Here is a 22655-nt window from a genome sequence, read left to right on the forward strand (position 1 = left end):
ATGGCATAGAGGTTGACAAGGCAAAGATAGAGGTGATTTCTAAACTTCCACCTCCAACTTCGGTGAAAGGCGTGCGAAGTTTCTTAGGTCACGCGGGGTTCTACCGGCGTTTCATAAAGGATTTTTCTAAAGTGGTGAACCCGTTATGCAAGCTTTTAGAGAAAGATGCTAAGTTTCACTTCCATGACGATTGCATGAGAGCCTTTGAATTGCTAAAATACAAGTTGACAACCACTCCCATTATCATCGCTCCTAATTGGAGTATCCCTTTTGAGCTCATGTGCGATGCTAGTGATGTAGCGGTTAGAGCAGTTTTTGGGCAACGTATCAACAAGATTTTTTATCCGGTCTACTATGCTAGTAAGACCATGAATGATGCCCAAGTTAATTACACCATTACAGAGAAAGAGCTCCTTGCCATTGTATTTGAAATTGAGAAGTTTCGCCCATACTTGATGGGTGCAAAGGTTATTGTTCATACGGATCATGCGGCACTTTGCTATCTTATGATCAAGAAAGATTCAAAAGCTCGGTTGATGAGATAGGTGCTATTGTTGCAAGAGTTTGATATTGACATCCAAGATCGAAAAAGGAGTGAAAATCAAGTGGCGGACCACTTGTCTCGTTTGGAGGAGGAGGGGAGGCCGCATGATGGCCTTGAAATCAACGACTCCTTCCCCGACGAGCAACTCTTGGCTATTTCAATGAATGAGGTGTCATGGTTCGTGGATCTAGCAAACTTCCTTGTGTGTGGAATCATCCCGGATGATTTCTCTTCAAATCAAAGGAAAAAGCTCAAACGAGATTGTCAAGATTATTATTGGGATGATCTATACCTTTTGCAGATTTGTACGGATGGGGTAATTAGAAGATGTGTACCGAACGAAGAGCAAAATGTTATTCTTGAGGCTTGCCTTTCTTCGCCTTATGGTGGTCACCAGGCGGAGCAAGAGCGGCAGCCAAAGTGCTAAGTTGTGGTTTCTATTGGCCCACTCTTTACAAAGATGCAAGTGATATGGTGAAAAGATGTGATGAATGCCAACGGGCCGGTGGAATCTCGAAGAAGAATGAAATGCCTCTCACTACCATGTTGGAGATTGATATCTTTGATGTGTGGGGTATTGACTTCATGGGTCTTTTTGTGAGTTCTTGTGGAAACACTTATATCTTGGTCGCAGTTGATTATGTGTCTAAATGGGTTGAGGCCATTGCTCTACCCAACAATGAAGCGAGAAGTGCGGTGACGTTCTTGAAGAAGAATATTTTTACAAGATTTGGTACTCCGTGGGCTATCATAAGCGATGAGGGGTTGCATTTTTGCAACAAGGCTTTTGACACTTTACTTGGAAAGTATGGTGTCACTCATAAAGTTACGACTCCCTATCATCCACAAGCTAGCGGTCAAGTGGAAGTTTCAAACCGGGAGATAAAGAGTATTTTATCCAAAACAGTGAATGCTAATAGGACGGATTGGTCAAAGAAGCTTGATGATGCACTATGGGCTTATTGGACTGCTTTCAAAAATCCTATCGGGATGTCTCCATACCGGTTGGTGTTTTGCAAATCTTGTCATCTTCCGGTAGAACTTGAGCACAAATCCATGTGGGCTTTAAAGAAGTTGAATCTTGATTGGATGAAGACGCTAACTTGCGGGTTGGATATTTGAATGAATTGGTTGAGTTACGGTACCATGCATATGCAAGTTCATCCTTGTACAAAGAGAAGATGAAGTACCTTCATAACAAATACATTCAGAACAAGGAGTTCAAGGTGGGCGATCTTGTTTTATTGTTCAACTCACGGTTGAAGATGTTTCCTGAAAAGCTGAAATCTAAGTGGAGTGGTCCCTTTGAAATTGTGGGTGTGACACTTTTTGGTGCTTTGGACTTGAAGAACAAAAATGATGAGGTATTCCAAGTCAATGGTCACTGGGTGAAGCATTATTTGGGAAAGGTTGATGATGGCCACGTGGTGGCAGTTATTCATTTCAAATGATGGTAATCTTCGTCGTGCCATGTCGTTAAATCAGGCGCTTCTTGGGAGACAACCCTTGTTTCTTTTTCTTTTCTTTTCTTCTTTTGTAGATAGGTGTTATTTTTGTGCTAATTGGATTTGAAGTGTGTTGCAGGGATGAATGTACTTTACAGGAATTGTGGCAAAACAATTTGCTAAGTATGGAAAGAAGTACGGACCGTATGTACATTGCGCTGACCGCACAATTGTGATTGCTACAGCAAAAGGGAACTACGGCCGCACAATTACAGTGCGGACCGCACAAATTAAAAGGGAAAAATGCAAACTCTCTGAAGTTGGTTTGTTAGAGAAATGGCCAAAGTGCGGCCGCTCATCAAAATCTGCGGTCCGCAACAAAAATTTACGGAATGGCACTGCAAATTCTGCGGACCGCAGATCATCAAGGGCTTTTGAGCCCCAGGTAATAGAGTGCGGTTCACACTAGGAATTCTGCGGCCGCACTCTTCCCTTTGTCACTTAGTCAGACCGTCCAGTAATAAATAGTATACTTAGGTCTACTGTTTAGTTTCCCCCCCTCTCTAAGCACTCACAAATCTGAAATATTGAAATCGTCTGTTAAATCATCTGCCACACACAATCAATATCTGTGATCACTCATTTGCACTACTTTATATCTGATATGCCTCAATTACTTGTAGAATTTTTCAATTTTTAGTTTAATTTATAATTTGTTAGTTAGTTTTAGGCCATTTATCAGTAGAATTTAATTTTACAACCATGTGAGATTTAAACTGTAGTGGGTCAACTAGTAATTTCTCCAAGGGGAATGGGTAAATTGATTTTCATGCTTAAATGTTAACACCATGTCAAATTTGTGCAAAACATTGTTAACCCTAGAATTCATATCGTTTTTGTTTTGAAATATGAGGCCGCACAAGAAATTGTGCGGTCCGCAGAAGTTGAGATGATGGTACCTTAGTTAAGACTGATTCTGCAGCCGTAAAAAAAATTGTGCGGACCGCATAAATCCCATCGCGCCCGCAGAAAAGTGATTGCGGCCACAAAATAGCCCACTCTCTGTCATCAGAGAGTTGGCATTTTGATGATATCTGATGTGTGGTCGCAAAAGAAAATGTGCGGACCGCACTCCAATTGTGCGACTGCACTGACAATTGTGTGGACCACACTTTCAACTCTGTGGACATAATGAAAATTGTGCGGTCAGCAATGCCCAACCTGCGGCCGCACTGATTATTCTGTAGACCAAACTTCCCTACCCTGCAATCATGTTTTACACTAGGGTGTTCACTGTTTCATTGGTGTGTTCTAGTATGTTTGTACTTGAATTACAGGTAACACTTGCTTTTGCTTGGTATAGACAATGGTTAGATCACGAGGCAAAGGTGATACATAAAAGGGGAAGGGTGAACCTTCCAAGGGCCGAGGCAAAAGTACGTTACCCCTCTCCCTCCAAAATATAATCACAAAGAAGGCTACAACCGGCTGAGGAAGAAATGCAGAGCCCTCAGAATCCAGTTCTTATGCCCCATCTAGGGAAGCATCGGAGGGCAACTCAGTTCAAGGAAAACAGGTTGTATAATTAAAGCCACCGGAAAGATATCAACTCCGGGACGAGCCTTCCACACCACATAGCACCTCCGAGGGTTCGGAGAGTACCGGTCAGGATTCCGAGCCCTCCTCTACACCTGTCCTTAAGGCACCGATGACTATAGTGGATGACATTCCAGATGATGGCCGAGGGGGAGATACTACAGTTGCCGGCCTTGAGCGGTCGAAGAAAAAAGAGGTCTGGGAGGACCGGTTCGTTAGTCTGGCTGCCTTTACAAGTTTCCGTGGGTGGTGGCCAGTGAGATCGCTCACTCTTGAGCGACAATTCCAACTGAAAGACCTTAAAAAGTACAATCCGGCAGTTTTGAGGCAGTTTCGAGAGCGGAATGGGTGGAGTTGGTTCACCCAGAGCGTAGTGGACGCAAAGGAGTATCTTGTCCGGGAGTTCTATGCCAATGTGGCGCACATAAAGAAAGGGATAAAAGTGACCAAAGTGACCAAAGTGAGCCATCTGAAAGTGCGGTTTGACCAGCACACATTGAACACCTACTTGGGGTTTGATGATGTTGAGCCTGCACAGTACATGGAGAATCTGGCAATGGGAGATGCAACTCGCTCATGGCTAGCTGAGATTCTTGTAGCTCCGGGGCCACCACCACCATGTCTCACAGTAGGGGTTCCTATTCAGCGGAATGCCCTAAACTTTGAGGCGAAGGGATGGAAGACCTTTGTCTGCAGCAGACTAGACCTATGCCAGAATAAAACAAACCTTCCTATCCCGCGGGCAGTTTTAGTCGCCTCTATCATGGCCGGGTACCCGATAAATTTGGGTGCCGTTATGTTGGCTAATATGTCTGTGGTCTCCAGGCAAGTTGATACCTCGTACCCATATCCCAACACCATTACTGAGTACCTTACAGATGCACGGGTGGAGCCGAGAGATTTTGATACGAAGGTTCGGGCTAAGAAGCCCTTCTCATGGTATTCTCTAATGGATGCACACAACCCTAAGAGAAAGGGTCATCCGACTACCACCATAGGCCAATCTGATGAGCCATCGGTGGTAGCTACAGAGACAGCCGACATGCCCTCCACTTCAGCCTAAGTGCCTTCCATATCAGCTTTGAAGCCGGTGCCTATGCCCACTGCTCCACTTTCTGTGCTGCGAGTCTCCCAAACACTGGCGAGCCTCAACAACTTGATGCAAACAGCTACTGCAAAGCTGTCTGACATATCCAATCATGTTGCAGCATAATCATCCATTCAGGCATCCTAGATTCCCCCCACAATTGAAGAAACCTTGAAGAAGCTCCTGCAAAATCAGAACACAATCATGGCCACTTTAGTGCAGCATGGGTCAGTGATCGAAGAGTTGGGTAAAGAGGTAAAGAAAATGAGAAAGTAGCAGGCCTCTAAGAAGTCAGTGGACGAGCTTCGGATCCAGGTTACGAAGCTTGCGGCAGCAGGATACATTCCATTTGACATGTTGATTGACCCGTACCACCTAGGCCTAGATCCTACAACACCTACAACACCAGCTGTCCAGTCTGAGGAGACAAACATTACTTCTGACACTGCCGAGGCAGTACGTCAGATGTTCACCAACCCAGCCACTCCCGGAGTTTAGGATGATGAGATCCAATTGGATGGGGCTGAGGTCGGTGCCGCTGCTGGGGACACAAAGATGGCCATAGAGCCATAAGGAGTTTTCTTCACTCTGACCCTTACTTTACTCTTATTTTGTTAAGCATTGGGGACAATGCTTATTTTTATTCGGGGGTGGGGGGTGGGGGTGGTGGTGGGGGTGGGGTGTGGAGTTTATTTGATATATTTTGGTGATTATGAGACATTTGGCCTGTAATTAACTTAATACTATTTTCTTCTTCTTTCTCATTATGTATATATTCTCTCTACTCTCTCATTATGTATATTAGTTACGCTTTCAATAGTTTTTGTTTTGTAGCTTCTTTTATGTTTGTTTTCTTACTAGTTAGTGTTTAACTAAGTAGCTTCTTTTTTATTTAATAGCTTTTTTTCATGTTTTAGTAGATAATAAGCTTTTGGTTTTCTTAATGCCACGGTTCTTTCCAAAGGTAGTTTTTGTGTGAACCGGGTGACTCTTCCCAACGATGGATGGTGTGACAACCTTCTTAAGGGATTGAGTCCGTTTTTGGTATTTAGGTAATAATAGTAGTAGTAATGAATAAAAATACCTAATTGAGTCATGCTCGAAGAGTCAAAAATGCTTCACTTGGTACCAACATACTTAACTATGCGCTTATTATCCCTAGTCAACCCATTTGAGCCTCAAACCTTTCTCATTTGTTAACCATGTTATAAGCTTTTACCCGTTTTGTTGTGACCCTCTCTTGGCACCCGAGCTTTCTTTAACACTTTTGTGAAACAATTGGCTTAAAAAAAAGTAAGTTTAGGGGATAGATGAGGAACTTGGAAAAGGTATCAAGGTACAAAAAGAGAAAAGAAATGATGAAAGGGAAAGAGCCAAAAGAAAAATGCAAAAAGAATGTGAATAAGTGGAAAAGTTAAAGGGATTCAAAGAAAAGTAATATTGCAAAGCATGGAGAAATCAAAGGGGGAGAAAATGAATGTCATAATCAAGAAAGAGTGATGTTAAGTGTCTCTAGTTTCCCCCAAGGAAAAGAAAAATGCCTCAAAGAATTGGCAAAGCATGAGCCGAGAACAGAAAATGGAGTGCTTAAGGAAAGATGAACCCACTCTATCATAACATATCCAACCTTAGTCCAAAAGCCTTCATTGCATTCCGAAAAAGCCCTACATGATTTCAAGCCAAGTGAGCTTGTATTAGTGGTGATCTACATGAGGGGCGAGCCTATGGTACTTAAAGCTGTACATGCAACATTCTTTTGAGAGAGATGAGTGAACCTTTAGAAACTCTTTGGATTAAGTGCTAAAATTCTTAAGCGATATACGCAAACGGAGAGTAGAGGAGGAGAAGTTTTGGATCCACAATGACCTATATGAAAGAGCGAGCTTCCTTGACGAGTAAAGTCAACTCTTGATGCTCAAGTGTCACATTAGAACTATTTGTGCATAAAAGTTAAACTTGTTGCCTTGTTGATAATTCATAAGTGGTGTGGGTAATTGTTGGTCCTAATTGATGTTTGAATGACTCACCTTTGAGTAGCTGGAATGGCCCTGAACTTGTGAAAGTGGGAACTAATTTATTTGCTTGAAGACAAGCAAAAACTTAAGTTTGGGGGAGTTGATAAGTGTGGATTTTGACTACTTATTAGCGCCTTTTAGCTTTTGTTTTAGTCCGAAAGAATTTAATTGTGTTCCCGAAAACTGATAAAATATGCTAATTAAATTGCAGGAATATTGGAAGATGGACTCCCGAGATGAAATCCAACTCAAAAAAGAGTAATCTAAACTCAAGGCCATAAAAGGCACATAAGATCAGAAGTGTGAACCGCAGAATATCATCTGCGGCCGCAGATGATGAAGGAAAAGCCAGCAAACATTTGAGCAAAGTGCTGTCCGCACATGAATTGTGCGACCGCAAAAGATGGCTTGGAACAAAAGTTCAGAGAATGTTCATTCCAAGTTCCTCAGAAGTGCGGACCGCACAGGAATTGTGTGGCTGCAGAAGAAGTGCCGTGCGGCCGCATGTGTAAAAGCGAGGACCGCAGAAGAACAAGTGCGGACGCATATGTAAAAGTGCAGACCGCAGAAAATCAAGTGCAGTCGCAGATGTAAAAGTACGGACTGTAGAAAGAATGTCTTGCATCCGCAGATCAGAATTATGTGGCCGCAGACCTCCAGCTCCTGACAACTTGAAGAAATCTGCTGACCGCACATGGATTTGTGCGGCCGCAGAACCTCACGAAGGGCATTTTTATCCGAAATTTCCAGCCTTGTATAAATAGACGAGTTTCACAATTTTAGGTTAATTTGTGACATCAGCAGCTACAGTAGCCGTTTCTCTTTACTTCTTTTAGTAGTTTTTTATATTGTGAGAAAACTTAGCTAACAAGGAATTGGGTCAATCAAGAGATTGATAATCCCAATTAAAGGGTTCAACCTAGAGATAGTAACAACACGACTTGAGCTTTTATCAACCATTTTGCGCAATACCTATTTGTACTTGAGAAAGACCGAAAGGTATTGAGTGTCTAATTGAGTGTTGATAGCTATAATACATCCCGATCAATAAAACAAGCATTAAGGTTTATATCCCATTAGGCAAATACCTAGGTGATGGTCATAGCCCTAGGATTTTTACAAAACTTGAAAAACAACAAAAACTTTTGCAATCTTAGTTTTAAATTAGACTTAAAAACAACTCCAATTTTTGGAAGTGTAAATTGAGATAGTCAAATTCACATCTACAATATATACTCTTAACTCCCATATATAGCTCCCTATAGAAATTGACCCCGACTCTTATTGGGTACTATCATTGCATTCGACCGTTTCATAACCTTGAATTGAGGTATGAAATTGGACGAGATCAATGGTCACGAACGCATAGCAGTGGGGGGTCTGCCTTTCGCTAATGCGGCCATTCCTTCGCGAACGCGTAATGATAGGAGGGGGAACTAGGAATGGAACCTTTACTCTACGTGAACGCGAGCCCAGGCTCGCGAACGCGATGGCGAGGTGGGCTAAGCCTGCACGAACAAATAGAATTTGTCGCGATCACGATGGAAAACTGCGCAGTGCTCTTCGCGAATGCGTCAGGTATCTCACGAACGCAATGAACACCTGACGCCCAGTCATTTAAACTTCAAAAAATCAGGATTTCATCCATTTTTCACCATCTTCTCATTAGAGCTCGGCCTAGAGGTTATTTTGAAGAGAAATTTCATCACCATTTCATAGGTTAGTATACCTTAACTCGTTTTCTTCCATTTCCATCAACATCCATTAATTTTTAACCTTAAACTATGTTCTTTCATGGTAGAAAATTAGGGATTTGAGAAGAATTGGGGGGGGGGGTATGTTTTTTTGTAAAATTAAGATTTAGACCTCAAATTGAGGCCGAATTTCAAAACTAATCACATAATCGGGCTCAGAGGTGAATGAGTAATTGGGTTTTGGTCTGAATCTCGAGTTTTGACCAAGCGGGTTCGGGGTTGACTTTTTAGGAAAAGTGTAAAAATCTTAACTTTATGTATTGTAATTGATTTCCCTAGCATTGTTTGATGTTGTTGAGTCGATTTTGGTTAGATTCGATTGGTTTGGAGGCAGATTTTAGAGAAAAAGCCCCGGTTGAGCTTTGATTTGCTTGTGGAGCAAGGTAAGTATTGGGTTTAACCTTGTTTTGAGGGAATTAGCAACCCTTGAGCTATGTGCTATGTGAATTACATGTGTAGCAGTGTATATGCGAGGTGACGAGTGTATATACGCCGTCAAAATACTTGTTTTCATACTTTCCCGCATTTCATTAATTATTTTATTCCATGTCTTAAATGTTACATGCTTTAATTGCTTCCTATGCCTTAACTTGCTACTTGTCACTTATTTCTCTCATGTTAAAATGTTCGTTTTTCCCATGATTAATTTTTACTTACCTTAATTGTCTTACTTGTACACTTTAATTGCCATATATTGACTTGTTTTGTTGCTTTGTATTAATTGTAGCATTCCTTGATTTGGTACGAGGTCCCTTATGGCTTGTTTTTCATATTCTTTAATTGTATAGATTCTTGTGAATTGAGTTGTTGATTTGCTTACATTTATTGATTTTATTTATGGATCGGGTTGCATGCCGAAACAGGTGGAATAAGGGAGGATTGATATTGATATGGTGGGATCGGGTTGCACGCCGCAACGAATTTTACATGTGATTTTGATATGGTGAAATAAAGGAGGATTGTGATATTGATTCTGATTATATGGTGGGATCGGGTTGCCCGCCGTAACGGATTTTACATGTTATTCTTGATATTGATATGGTAAAATAAGGGAGGATTGTGTTTGTACGGTGGGATTGGATTGCGCGCCGCAACAGATTGTGTGCTTGGTATTTATTGTGCATTGTGTTAGCTTTCAGTGTTTTCGTACGAGATTCTGAGGACTGATATTTCTGATTTTACTGATTTCGAGGAATGAGTTTATTTTCATAAGTTAACTGCCTTACTTTCCCTACGTTTCTTTCATGTTATTATTATTTTTATTATTATTATTATTATTATTATTATTATTATTATTATTATTGTTATTATTATTATTATTATTATTATTATTATTATTATTATTATTATTATTATTATATATACTACGTACATGTTATTGTAAGTGACCCGCCTTAGCCTCGTCACTACTTCGTCGAGGTTAGGCTCGGCACTTACAGAGTACATGGGGTCGGTCGTACTCATACTACACTCTGCACTTCTTGTGCAGATTTTGAAGTCGGTTCTAGCGACGGTCAGTAGATTGATCGGATTGATTACCTGGCGGAGACTTGAGGTAAAGTTGCTCGGCGTTCGCAGCCCTGAAGTCCCCTTCTACCTTGTCGTAGATGTTTATTGCATTTCAAATAGTGTTATTTTTATTCAGACCATTATCTGTATTATTTTAGTCGCTCGTGCACTTGTGACACCTGTTCTGGGATTGTATCTATATATTGCTGTTATTATGGGTTTTCTCACTATATTTCAGTTTATTCAGTTTACTTGGAATCAATTAATTTGAATTATTAAAAATGGATAAAAACTATTCTAACGTTGGCTTGCCTAGCAAGTGAAATATTAGGTGCGACTCCTATTAGTACTCTGTGAACCAAATATGGTCTTTTCCACTTGGGTGAGAATTTTCCTTTGGCTTCATCTTGATGTGGAAAGATTCGTTTCAGGACCAGCTGCCCCGGTGTGAACTGTCTAGGTTTGACCCTTTTGTTGAAAGCTTTGGACATTCTGTTCTGATAAAGTTGACCATGACACACTACATTCATTCTTTTCCCGTCAATGATAGCTAATTGTTCATAGCGACTTCTTACCCACTCTGCATCACTGAGTTCAGCTTCCTGTATAATTCTTAGGGAGGGAATTTCTACCTCGGCGGGAATGACGGCTTCATTAACGTAGACCAATAGGTAAGGCGTTGCCCCGGTTGACGTGCAGACTATGGTACGGTACCCCAATAAGGCAAATGGTAACCTCTTGTGCCATTTCTTGTGGTTGTCTACCATCTTCCTCAGTTTTTTCTTGATATTCTTGTTTGCAGCCTCCACGACTACATTCATTTGAGGCATGTATGCTGTAGAATTATTGTGCTTTATTTTGAAGGTCTCGCACATAGCTTTCATTAGGTCACAGTTGAGATTGACGGCGTTTTTGGTGATGATGGACTCTGGAACCACGAATCGGCAAACAATACGATCTCTGACAAAATCTGCGATGACTTTCTTGGTTACATATTTGTAGGATACAACTTCGACCCATTTTGTGAAGTAGTCTATGGCCACTAAAATGAACATGTGCCCATTTGAAGTGGCAGGGTCGATTGGTCCAATGATGTCCATTCCCCAAGCGGCAAAAGGCCAAGGTGCACTCGTTGCATTGAGTATATTTGGTGGCACCCGTATCATATCTGCGTGTATTTGGCACTGATGACATTTCTGGAGATACCTGATGCAGTCTGTTTCCATAGTCATCCAAAAATAACTTGCCCTCAGTATCTTCTTAGCTAAAATGAAACCATTCATGTGTGGTCCGCATGTTCCAGAGTGTATCTCTTCGAGTAGTTTGGAAGCTTCCTTGGCGTCAACACATTGTAATAATCCTAAGTCTGAAGTCCTTATGTACATAATTCCTCCATTTTGGAAGAAATGGTTGGACAATCTTCGGAGTGTGCATTTTTTAGTATGATTTGCAAGCTACGGGTACTCTCCTTTTGCCAAGTACTTCTTGATATCATAGAACCATGGATTCCCATCTGCTTCTTCTTAAACATGAGCGCAGTAAGCTGGCTGATTATGAATCCTTACCTGAATGGGGTCGATGAAATTCTTGTCCGGATGCTGTATCATGGAGGACAAAGTGGCCAATGCATCTGCGAACTCATTCTGGATTCTCGGGACATGTCTAAACTCTATCTTCGTGAACCTCTTCATCATCTCTTGCACATGATATAGATATGGTAATATCTTGGTATTATTTATAGCCCATTCTCTCTACACCTGATGTACCAGCAGATCTGAATCGCCAATTACCAGTAATTCCTGGATATTCATGTCAACGGCCAAATTGAGCCCCAATATGCAAGCCTCATATTCTGCCATATTATTGGTGCACGGAAATCTGAGTTTCACGGATACCGGATAATGTTGGCTGGTTTCTGACACCAAAACGGCTCCAATACCCACTCCTTTGAAGTTTGCGGCTCCATCAAAAAACATTCTCCACCCGTCGTAGGCTTCGGCGATATCTTCTCCTACGAATGATACTTCTTCATCAGGAAAATACGTTTTTAGTGGTTCCTATTCTCCCCCTACAGGAGTTTTCGCAAGATTATCTGCTAATGCTTGTCCCTTAACCACCTTCTGAGTCACATAGACGATGTCGAATTCACTCAATAATATCTTCCATTTTACCAGCTTCCCTGTAGGCATGGGGTTTTGGAAGATATACTTCAGAGGGTCCATCCTTGATATGAGATATGTGGTATAGGCACAGAAGTAGTTCCTCAACTTCTGGGCTATCCAGGTCAAAGCACAGCAGGTGCGTTCCAGCAAAGAATACCGGGATTCGTAGGGTGTAAACTTCTTACTCAGATAGTATATGGCCTGCTCTTTCCCTCCTGTCTCATCGTGTTGTCCCAAGACACAACCGAAAGCCCCATCTAATACGGAGAGATAGAGTAGCAGTGGTCTACCAGGTTCTGGCGGGACCAGGACTGGAGGTGTGGACAAATATTCTTTAATTCTATCAAAAGTGTTCTGGCAGTCTTTAGTCCAATTGGTTGCGGCATCCTTCTTTAACATTTTAAAAATTGGCTCACAGATCACTATTCCTTGGGTTATGAAGCGGTTGATGTAATTATGACGTCCCAAGAAGCTCATCACGTCTTTCTTATTCTTTGGAGGTGGCAAATCTTGGATAGCCTTGACCTTTTATGGGTCTAGCTCAATTCCTCAACGGGACTCAATTTTAAATTGTACCTCCGGAGCCGATCAAAGAATTTCCTTAAGTCTGTTATGTGATATGTACTTTTCTTATATTTGATGATGACATCATCCACATATACCTCTATCTCCTTGTGTATCATGTCGTGGAAAATAGTTGTCATAGCCCTCATATAAGTGGCCCAGCATTCTTCAGACCAAATGGCATCATTTTATAGCGGTACACCCCCAATGGTGTGATAAAAGCTATTTTTTCGGCATCCTCTTCATCCATCCAGATCTAATGATATCCCTCGAAGCAATCCACAAAGTATTGGAGTTCATGCTTAGCGCAGTTATCGATCAGTATATGTATGTTGGGTAACGGGAAATCATCTTTGGGACTTGTTTTGTTTAGGTCCCGATAATCAACACATATTCTGACTTTCCCATCCTTTTTCGGAACTGGCACGATGTTAGCCAACCAATTTGGATATTCAACCACTCTGAGAACCTTAGCTTTGATCTGCTTGGTGACTTCTTCTTTGATTTTCAAACTCATATCTGGCTTGAACTTTCTGAGCTTCTGCTTTACCGGCGGACACATTGGGTTGGTAGGTAGTTTATGAGCCACTATGGACGTGGTTGAACCGGTCATAGCATCATAAAACCATGCAAAGATATCCTCATATTCCTTTAAGAAACAAGTGTATTCTTCTTTCTCTGATGGTGACAGGTGAATGCTTACACGTATTTCCTTGACTGTTTCGGAGTCTCCTAGATTAACTATTTTAGTCTCATCCAAATTCGACTTAGGCATGTTTTCAAAGTTTTCCACTTCTCTGACAATTTCCTCGGGTATTATATCCTCTTCCAGATCCTCTTAATCATTATCCTTATAATACGTTGTCTCATTACATGTCACAGTCGTAAGTTCATCAGGATAGGTAATAGCAATGCTATAGAGAAAAAACGTAAATAATAATAATAAATACTACAAAAAGAAATTCATTTAGATAAATCTTGAAAACGTCAAACAGGTGTGGCTCGATGACCCGAGCTATTATTTCAAAACAAAACATGCTTAAAACAAAATGCTGAAAACGTCTTAAATGCTTATAAAAATTGCTTTTAAAATAAATGATGCTAATTGCCAGGCTATCGAGGAACTCGATGGGCCCTTGCTGGTGTAGCAGTCCAGTTCTTGAGAACAACTCCCTTCTCCACGGTCTGAATAATGAGGCCTTCCTCCTCCTCTTCCTCCTCAACAATCGCACATCAAGCCATGTTTTCATCATCCAGAAACAAATTCCTTATACCAGCTAGAACTTCATCTTCTTCGGACTCCCACATCATGTCAACTTGGTGAAATGACTGGCTAAAATGTGGTACTGGTTGCTCTAGAGGGTAATAAGTACCACGCCATGGTGGCGACCAATTCTGATACTCGTGCCAGGTGTATTCATACCCAAGCCCAAAAGTTGTGCCATGACGCTTTAGCTGTATTGGTTTGGTGATCCCCTGGCGATTCTTACCGAGACCTTTGCCAGGATCATACCCTGTCCATGCCAATATGCCTTCTATCTTACTGCTTCACCATTTGTCCTTTTCAATTGCGTTGACTCGCTCGATGCGATGGTATGTTTATCCGCCCAACTTCCTTCTATTCTCGATGACCGGAACAGTTTGACAGGTGTAAATGGGATTACTTCCGTCCCCATGGATGATCACTTCCTGATGGTTCAACTCAAACTTCACGACCTGACGTAGAGTAGAAGCTATGGCCCCAACGGCATGTATCCAAGGTTGTCCCAACAATAGGTTGTAGGTAGCAGATATGTCCAACACTTGAAACTCAACATCAAACCAGGTTGGGCCCATTTGTAGGCTGAGGTTGGTTTCCCCAATTGTGGCCCTTTGGGACCCATCAAATGCTTTCACATTCATACTTCCTGCTCGTATCTCGTGCAGGACTTTACCCAATCTTTTCAGAGTAGTTAGTGGACATATGTTAAGACGCGAACCCCGATCTATCAGTACTCTGGCAATGAACTTATCCTCAAACCGCATTGTGATATGCAGTGCCATGTTGTGACCTAGTCCTTCTGGTGGTATCTCGTCTTCATGAAAAGTGATCTTGTGGCTTTCCAACACTTGTCCTATCATATTGGCCATTTCTCCACTGGTAATGTTGTTGGGTACATAAGCCTCATTCAACACTTTTATCAACGCATTCTTGTGTGCCTTATAATTCTGCAATAGTGATAAAATGGATATCTGAGCAGGGTTTTTGTTCAAATGATCAACCACAAAATACTCCCTTGCTTGCACCTTTCTCCAAAGAACATCCAGGCTAGTTTCAATGATAGGCTGCCCGGAAGCGGCTTCTTTACTTGTTCTCCCCAAATGCTTGGGCATGTAAACCCTACCAGTTCCGGTCATACCTTGTGCTACACCAGTTTCTTCCATTTTCCCTTTTCCTTTCCTTCTTGCTTCTGCAACATAATCCCATTGTATAAAATTATACTTATAAGTTGGTGTAGGTGCTACCATCACGGTGAAAGATGTTGTTACTACAACCTCAAACGGAGTTGGTGCAACTACCTCAACTTCAATTGGTGCCTGACTTTGTACCATGATAGGTGTGAGAGTAACTAGGGATGTCTTATGATTATCCCCTTCTCGAATGAGTCCAAATGATCCCTCTGAGTCCTATTCTTCATCGGTCTCTACCATGTTTACCCCTCCGCCCCTGTGATCCGGGAGAGGATTATTACGGACATTGGGTGTAGCCTCCTTTGCCTGTATGACTTTGGTGTCAATTAATGTCTGAATCTTATCCTTCAAAGTACGACACTCATCAATAGTATGACATTTCATGCCTGAGTGATAGGCACATGTCTTATTTGGATTGACCCACTGAGAGGAATTTTCCATGGCGACAGCGGGAATGGGAGTGATATAACCGGCAACCTTCAGTCTCTCGTACAGTTGGTCTATAGGTTCAGTAATTGGGGTGTATTGTCTGGGTGGTCTGCGGTCGAAATTTGGTGTAGGTTTTTGGTTGTTTTGGCGGGCTGGTGGTGAGTGGTAGTATGCGGGTTAGGTGTTATAGGTATGGTAAGTGGTGGCAGGTTATTGGTATATGGGAGGTGAAGGCTGATATGTGGGTAAAGGTGTTTGATATGTGAGAGGAGACTTCGGACCTTGGGCTACCATTACTGCACATACTTCTTTCTTCTTGGAGATACCTCATGACTGCAGGGCCTTATTTATGGCTTGGAGTGCTTCAAAAATTGTCACCATTCCGCTTTTGATACCTTCTTCTATTCTCTCTCCTAACTTGATGATATCAGAAAATTTATGATTTTCAATAACCATCAATCTTTCATAGTATTGCGAATCCTGAGCTCTGACGAAGAACTTATTCATCTCTTCTTTTTCCAACGCTGGCCTTACTTTTGCAGCTTCAGACCTCCACTGATTAGCATACTCGCTGAAAGTTTCCGTTGGCTTGTTCTTGAGATTTTGAATGTAGAAAATGTCTGGTGCGTTCTCTGTGTTAAACCTGAACCGATCCATGAAATTCGATGCCACGCTTACCCAATTAACCCACTTCTTTGGGTTCTGACTAATGTACCAAGATAGGGCATCTCCAGTGAGGCTTCTCATGAATAGTTTCATGCGAATTCTTTCATCCCTGCCCACTCCTAAAATCTTGTCACAATATGTTGTCAAGTGCACCTTCGGATCACCTGTTCCGTCGAACATTTCGAACTTGGGAGGTTTATAACCCTCTGGCAGTTCTACGTTCGACTGAATACACAAATCTTCATAATTCAAACACTCAATGCCTTTTCCCCTTTCGACATTTTGAACCCTGCCGACAAGTTTCTTGAGTTCCTCTGCCATGTTCTTGATGAGCAGGTCCTTCTCGGCGGATTCAGGTATGTATAGGGTCTGTTGTAGGGTGTGGAGTAAGGCTTCCACATATATGGGATTGATTTGGTGGACTCTGGGAATTTGGGCGTAATGGTGGTTACCATTGGTTGAGTTTTGCGGGTCGGGAGTAGACTGTGGTGCATTCTGATGAGTGTGGTATGTGGTAGTTTGTGGGTACTGGGTCAGATAATGATGATGCTATGGAGGAGTTGGTGCTGGTGGAGGATTAGGATTTTGGTAAGGCGTGACGTATTGAAGAGGTGCAGGAGGATTTTGCGGGTGCTGGTTTTGTGTGTTTTGAGGAGGTGTTGAGTTTGGGGCATTTTGTTGGTTGATGTCGGGAACATTCAGGGTAAGGGAAAGGTTTGCCAAGTTACGGACCTGCTCAAGTTCCCCTTATAACTCCAGTATACTTTGCTCAAATCGTAAAACCAAGTCGTTCTGTGTCGGAGTACTCCGACCATCCAAAGTCTCAATATTCTCTACATGTGTAGCGTTGTCTTTTCCGATACCGCTCAGATCCATCTTAACCTTTCCTTTGTTCTTAGGATCACTTAGAGGAGGAGGAGGTGGAGGACCTCTAGATCTGGTATGATATGCCGATGATGCCAGTATGCAAAAACCAACCTTAGGGGATGGGAATAAACAAATAAAAGAAGAAAAACAAAAGGTAAACAAGTTAATAAAGAGTATTAAAAGGATATTTACAATATTTAAACATGTATTGCGGAATTCATGTCCTAATTTGGGGACCTCATCGTGCCCGAGGTAGGCCTAGCGACATATAGCTTTGGAGAAAACTCAATGCCGATAATTGTATCATTTCATTAATATGATAAATAGACCAAATCTTTACTAAAACGATAATAATTATAAAAAGTCACTAGTGGCATTTCCCTTATTACAAGCAAATTCAAAAATGAATCTAGAAAACATCACCCCTAATATACACGGTCCCAGAGGAACCTTCCCCAAGCTTGGCCTTCTTAGCCCCGTCAATATGATTCACCAGGTCGCGCATGTCCAATAGCAGATACGCCCTTGCTAGATGTCCTCCTTTATTTCCCTCCACGTTCTGACAATCCGAGACCTTTTTCCTCATCTTTCCCTCAAATTCCATCAAACCCTGCTCCAAATATTCCAACCTTTCTATTGATCACTAAACTGAGGGTGGGAATTCCGGATCGTGACAGTTACGTGGTCTCTAAGATGTAGTGATTTTTTGATTAACAATAAATATTCTTTTATTTATTATGGTACTGCAAAAATCGTAAATTAAAAGGCCATTTGGAAAATTATCTCGGACAAGTAAGAAAGGAAAATTTTAGCCATTTCGCATGCATGGGCCAAATTAAAACTGGGTAATCAACATAAAGGTTTTTACCTTCCTATGCTACATATGAAACCTTATTACCCTCCATAATTAAGTTTTAACTTAATTATATGGCCATATACAATTTATCAATTATATATAAATTAGTTTTAAATGAGTATCCCTTTATATTAGGAATTGAATAAGGAATCAGTTATTTCCCATCCCTGTTCTCTCTCTCTTGCGCTCTCTCTCTCTCTCTCTCTCTCTCTCTCTCTCTCTCTCTCTCTCTCTCCTACGCTCTCTCTCTATCTCTCTATCTCTCATTCTCTATACTTTCCCTAATTTTTCTTCCTCTGATGTTATCTACTTTTTATCCTTTCATATTGTATATATTTTTAATGGAATTCATCAATAGATTTCAATCGTTTTACTATAGAGTTTTAACTTAGCAATTTTCTTTCATGTTGCACAATTGGTGTTCAAATTGAATTTGTTAATCAATTTGAAGGTGATTGACTCTCCACCATTGACATCGATTAAAAAGTTTTGAAGCTTTGAATTTGAATTTAATTTGGATTTTCAAAAACCATTATTTGTTTGGATTGGGTGTTGTTGCAAATAATTGGGAATATTGTTTGAAGTTTATATCTCAATTTTGAGGGTGTTTGGTGAAGATTAGTCTTGATTTTGGCTGAATTTCAGATTAAAACTCGAAGAAGAAGAAGAAGAAGAAGAACACATGACATACAATATACTTATGAAATTGTAGTAAAATTATATTATAATTGTATGTAAATTGTATTCTGTTGTAGTTATATATATATATATATATATTTTATTTGAATATTGTATGAAAGTATAAAAATAGTTGTATAATGTATGAATCGTTGTATAAAATTTGTATTTAAGTTGTCAATACTATCTTTTTACATAATGTTGTTGATATGTATCAAAATTGTATTAAGAGAGAAAGTTTTGATTGAAATTTTAGAGAGGAAGAAGCACCCACCATATACAAAATATATACAAATCAGATACAAAATATACAAAAGACATATTGTATAAAATTTGTATGAAAATTGATTTAAGTTGTATGATGTTGTAGATATATTTTAACTGGTAAAAATAATGTATGAAAGTTGTAGATAAGTTATAAATAAGCGTATACAATATAATTAGTTGTATGAAATTTATTTTTAGTATGTATAAAAGTTATAGATAAGTTATAAGTAAGTTGTATATTATAAAGTCATAAAGTTACTAGGATTAAAAATTCTCTCTCTTCTTTCTCCTGCATGTGCACGTTAGTAGTGAGTGCTAACATACGCTATCGCCGAAATGCCTAGAAGGGGGAATCGGAGGACAACGATCAAGGAGGCAATAACGGAATCGACGGGATGAATTACTGAGGACGGGAATCTAGGGTTGGGATCTGGAAAAGTGCAATCAATTATCGAAATTCTAAGCAAAACACCGGGACCGGAGAATACTATCAGAGAAATCAACACGCCAATAAATCGGCCGGTACTACGGGAAAAGAATGTAAACGTAATGCCAGAAGTGCTGCAACAGATGGCAAGGACTATACCTAGGTCGGAGGGGAAAAATCTACAAACTACTATTCGATTGGAGAATTCAACTTCTCCAAATACTGGAACACAGCAGGGCAGTGAAAATGCTATGATTCAAAGAAATAAAGTGATTGAAGCAAAAACTAACGAAAATGAGCCTATTATGGCGGAACAGCAGATGGAGAAGGCAAACAATGGAAAGGAGAATAAGAACTGGGCAAACCTATTTGAAGGGAATAGAATGGCAACTAAAGGTATGAATCTCACTTTTATTGCTCCTCAAATTCGCAATGGTGTCAAAATTGTGCAATTGAAAAAGGAAGAGGTGGATAGGGAGACAGAGAAATGGCATAATGCTGTGATAATGTATGTAATTGGGGAAACACCTACAATTGGGGCTATCGAACGATTCATTGCATCACAATGGAACTTCACAGCCAAACCTAAAGTTTACCTGCACAATGAAGGCTACTTCATTGTCAAATTCACATGCAAGGAAGACCAGAATGAGGTCCTGTTCTCAGGGCCATACACAATCAATAACAAATCTATAATAACCAAAGCTTAGACTCCGAATTTCAATTTTGATGAGGAGGTATTAAAAATCATACCCTTATAGATTACACTTCCAAATTTACCACTCAATTGTTGGAGTACGAACTCATTAAACAGAATAGGGAGTGGACTAGGGAACCCTTTATATGCTGATGATTGTACAACAAAGCTCGAAAGGGTCTCATATGCAAGGATGCTCATTGAGATGGATGTAACTCAACTATTGCCAACAAAGGTGACTGTTGAAGATCCTAATGGATAGATATTTGAACAGGAGATAACATATGACTGGAGACTATTCTATTGTCCTACATGCTTGCAAGTAGGGCATTGCTGCCAACAAAAAGTCCAAACCACAAGGAATCGGGAACAACAGTCACAAACTATGAAAAAGCCTATAAAGCAGGTATGGGTGAAAGCATGGCAAAGCAAAACTGTAACACAAGTGGAAACTAAAAATGATAAGGAAGTACTAGGCAATAAGGGGAAAGCCAAATAAGGTGAGGAAGGCTGGACAAAAGTGAGTGGCAGATCAGATAGGAAGACATTTAAAACAAGCCAACTAGAGAGTACACAGCAGCTGGTTAGCATAAATGGTTTCAATTCACTTAGTGAAGAAGCAAATCAATAGATAATGGAACCACAACATGCACAATACGAAGAGGGGGAGGAAGTAGCATAGGGGTGGAGGACATGGCTCAATTTCCTTTTCTAACAAGATGAATATAGTTATTTAGAATGTTCGAGGGGTGAATAAGTTGTATAAACAAAAGGAGACAAAGGAGTTTATTAGAGAGATTTACATTAGTATTATAGCAATAATAGAGTATAGAGCTCAAGAGAGTAAAGCTGCAAGTATAGTTAATAAAATTACACCTGGATGGGACTGGATCTCTAATGCATCTCGTACACAAAGAGGGAGAATATGGCTGCTATGGAACCCTAATCTTGCAGTGATAACTAAATGTTCATCCTCAATTCATACATGTTCAAGTGGAAGGGATAGCTGTGAACGTTGAATATCACTTCACTGCAATGTATGGCTTACATAGTATAAATGACAGGTTGGTCTTGTGGCAACAACTGGAGCAAATACAGTCATGGCAGCAAGGACCCTGGTTAATAATGGGGGACTTCAATGCCATATTGAATTTAGAAGATAGAGTACATAGTATAGAGGTGCATGATGCAGAAATAAGAGATTTCAGAAAGTTTATGGTAGAAGCTGGGATGACAGAACTACAAACAATTGGAAGATCATACACACGGAGAAATAATCACACATATAGTAGGATTGATAGAGCCATAGTCAACTCAAACTGGATGACTACAATGCCGCATCTATTAGTGCAAGTTATAGACCCTATCTTCTTAGACCACTCTCCACTCTGCATTGAATTGGATAGGCTAGAAAACAGATGCAGGAAAGCATTTATATTCATGAACTGTATAGCAAAACACCTTAATTTCACCAAGGTAGTAGAGGACAACTGGAGGCAAACTAATAATGCACACTATATGAAGGACATCTGGGAGAAGCTGAAGCATGTTAAGAATGCCATCAAAGAACTGAATGTCAAGGAGTTTAATTGGGTCACAGAAAGAATCAAAGACATTAGAGGCAAGCTTAAAAATGTACAGGAAGACATGAGAACTCCAAACCACTCACAAGAGTTATTTGAAGCAGAAAAGGAGCTGAGGATACAACTTGAGAAATGGGATTTAATAGAAGAAAGCATATACAAACAGAAATCTAGCGTGCAATGGCTAAAGTTAGGAGAATCCAATTCAGCATACTTCTTTGCAAGCATGAAGAATAGGAGAGCACAAAACCATATCAATGATTTAGTGTCTACTAAAGGCAGAATGCTGCAAACAGAGAAGGGTATAGAGGAGGAAATACTCAAATTCTACAAGCAGTTGCTAGGAAATGCAAATACAACACTGCCAGCAATACGGCCTAATATAATGAACACAGGTCCTATACTTAATAGAAGGCAGAAACAAGCACTCATTAGACCTTTTGACAAAGAAGAAGTAAGTAAGGCACTATAGGGGATAGATGCAGCTAAAGCACCAGGTATGGATGGTTTCAACTCATGCTTCTTCAAAAAAGACTGGACAACAGTGGGGGAGGAAGTGACCAATACAGTGCTGAAGTTCTTTAAAACTCAAGACATGTACAAGCCAATAAACTGTACTTCTTTTACACTAGTGCCAAAAGTAAAGAACCCATCTTATGTGAAGGAATTTAGACCAATTTCCTGCTGCACTAAAATATACAAAATCATATCAAAAATGCTAACCAATAGACTATAAGGGGTTATGGATGACTTGATTGATAAAGGACAAGCTGCTTTTGTACCTGGCAGGGTGATCAATGATAATATTATACTTAGCCATGAGCTAATAAAGGGGTATTGGAGAAAATAAATATCACCTAGATGCCTGATTAAGATTGACATGCAAAAAGCCTATAACTCACTAGAGTGGGTGTTCCTGGAGCAGGTGCTTATTGGGTTGAATTTCCCTAAGACATTTGTGAAATGGATTATGACCTGTGTACAAACAGTATCCTACTCTATTGTAGTTAATGGTAAGGAAACTACTCCATTTGCTGCAAAGAGAGGGGTGAGGCAAG

General features: G+C 40.5%; 1 protein-coding gene across 1 annotated transcript; it reads left to right on the forward strand.

The window, feature by feature from the left end:
* The first annotated feature begins 21139 nt into the window (after positions 1-21139).
* On the forward strand, positions 21140-22069 carry LOC138910440 (uncharacterized). The gene has a single exon (XM_070201680.1). The coding sequence runs from the start codon at positions 21140-21142 to the stop codon at positions 22067-22069; it is 930 nt and encodes a 309-aa protein (XP_070057781.1).
* The last annotated feature ends 586 nt before the right edge of the window (positions 22070-22655 follow it).

Source organism: Nicotiana tomentosiformis, chromosome 4 (genome assembly GCF_000390325.3).
Source record: "Nicotiana tomentosiformis chromosome 4, ASM39032v3, whole genome shotgun sequence".
Classification (NCBI taxonomy): Eukaryota; Viridiplantae; Streptophyta; class Magnoliopsida; order Solanales; family Solanaceae; genus Nicotiana; species Nicotiana tomentosiformis.

Excerpts from the sequence above, each read along its gene's own strand:
- LOC138910440 (XM_070201680.1), top strand. The coding sequence starts at position 21,140 with ATGGGGGACTTCAATGCCATATTGAATTTAGAAGATAGAGTACATAGT.